This window comes from Panthera tigris, chromosome A1 (assembly GCF_018350195.1).
Source record: "Panthera tigris isolate Pti1 chromosome A1, P.tigris_Pti1_mat1.1, whole genome shotgun sequence".
Classification (NCBI taxonomy): Eukaryota; Metazoa; Chordata; class Mammalia; order Carnivora; family Felidae; genus Panthera; species Panthera tigris.
The window spans coordinates 112,188,011-112,189,720 of NC_056660.1; the positions used below are offsets into that span (position 1 = coordinate 112,188,011).

General features: G+C 70.7%; 1 protein-coding gene across 1 annotated transcript; it reads right to left on the reverse strand.

Annotated features, from left to right (window-relative positions):
• On the reverse strand, window positions 1–1,067 carry SMIM32 (small integral membrane protein 32). The gene has a single exon (XM_042959018.1). It carries the CDS (start codon window positions 1,065–1,067, stop codon window positions 756–758), a length of 312 nt encoding a protein of 103 aa, XP_042814952.1. The 3' UTR covers window positions 1–755.
• Between the last annotated feature and the right edge of the window lie 643 nt (window positions 1,068–1,710).

The window sequence follows — 1,710 nt, forward strand, 5'->3', positions numbered from 1 at the left end:
CTGGGTCCAATTCGGTGAGGTTTTATTGTACAAATGTGGTCCCTAGAGATGCGGGATGCGGATCTCCGACCACAGGGTGCTGCAGGTGCGACCCTGTGCCTCTAGACTAGCTTCCCCTCCCGTGCCCACAAAGAAAACTGAACCCTTGGACCTGAGCGAGACCTACTTAAAGTCAGCATCCCCTCACTTCCCTGAGGAGACGCAGCCCCCAAAGGCCATCATTTGCAAGTCCGGCTGAGTTCACTCTCGGATTCTCGGGGGACTGGGGTCCTCGGTGGCGAGGGGTGGAAGAGGCGGTAGCAGCCGCGGGAAGACAGCCACCCGGCCAGGGAGTCTGGATTAGGCAGCCCCCCTGGCTAGTTATGCTCTCGCCGAGCCATGCTTGCCCCTCCGTTGTTCAAAGTAAGGGAGTCCAGCAGGCGGTGGGGAAGGCTCCTGCGTCTGGGCTGGCGCGCCGTCTTCCAGGAAGGGACCCCGGCTAGACCCGCTGTCCGGGGAGGGGGAAGAGACTCCTCCAGGGGATCAGAACCTTGGAAGCCCGCGGCTGCTGGGATCGGGACCCTACGCAACCCGCGAAGCCTCCGACTCCCTTTACGCCCGCCTTGCCGCTCGAGGTCGTAAAGGGTCTTTGGATCAGGGCGCAGCGTGCCCAGGGGCCAGCGACCCCCGGCGTCGGGCTCGCCCTGCCCCGCTCCTACTGGCGGCCGGGGGTGAGACCGGGACACTGCGCCGGCCGGCTCTGGCTCACCCCGCAGCTACACCGGCCGCGACTTCCAGGGCGCGCGGGCGTCGCGCAGCGAACGGTCGTGGGGCAGCGCGGCGAAGGCCGAGTGGCGCAGCTGGCAGCCTATGAAGAGGACGACGAGCGCCACAGACAGCAGCAGCAAGAAGAAGAGCAGCAGGTAGGTGGGCAGGTCGGGCTTTGTGGCCGCGCCGTCCCGCATGCCGCGCGCCGTGGCCAGCTCCAGCGGCAAAGCGCCCTCTGCCTTGACCGTGGCCGCCAGGGCCAGCGCGCCGCCTCCAGCCGCCTCCGGGCCGGCCGTGGCGTTGAACACGTCGCCGTACATGACCCGCGAGGCCGCCGACCCCGGCCGGGCCGCCTCACTTGGTGTCGCGCGGACCAGCGCCTCCTGGCGCCTCCATGGCGCGCCCCTCCCGCCCTGCTGCGCGCACCTGACCGGGAGCCGGTGCCTTCGGGTCAGCCGGGGCCGCGCCGCTCCCTCGCCTCCGCGCTCAGCTGCCGTCCCTGCGGGTCGCAGCCGGGCGGCCCCAAGTGCGCGACCCTCGGCCTTTCCCTGTGTCCTGCCGTCGCCACCCGCCGTGCCCAATCACCCGGCTTGCGGTTTTGCTGCCGCGCTCTCGGCTCCGGCCCCCAGCTCTGCTGAGCTCCGGGCTCTGGGCTCCCCCAGGCTGCAGCGGCGGCGGGAGGCGCCCGGGGAGTGCGGCCACAGCTCGGGTGCCTGCTCGGAGCCGGGACGCCAGGTGCACCGAGGGCGGGTGGCGGGGAGTCCTCCGGCGCCGCCGCGGCTGCTGCGTCTCGGAGCAGGCGGTCCTGCAGCCGCGAGTCCCTGTTCGGATGCCCGGTGTGCGGCGAGTCTGTCCCCACTCGCTTTGGCTGCTTCGCTCCTGTCTTCAGCAGGAGACTGCGCTCCGAAGCGGCTCTGAGCGCGCTCAGGTCCCGGGCGGGGGACGGGAGGGGGGGCGGGACTG

What these genes read in the sequence shown, in the direction of transcription:
- SMIM32 (XM_042959018.1), bottom strand. Translation starts at nt 1,067, where the DNA reads ATGTACGGCGACGTGTTCAACGCCACGGCCGGCCCGGAGGCGGCTGGA.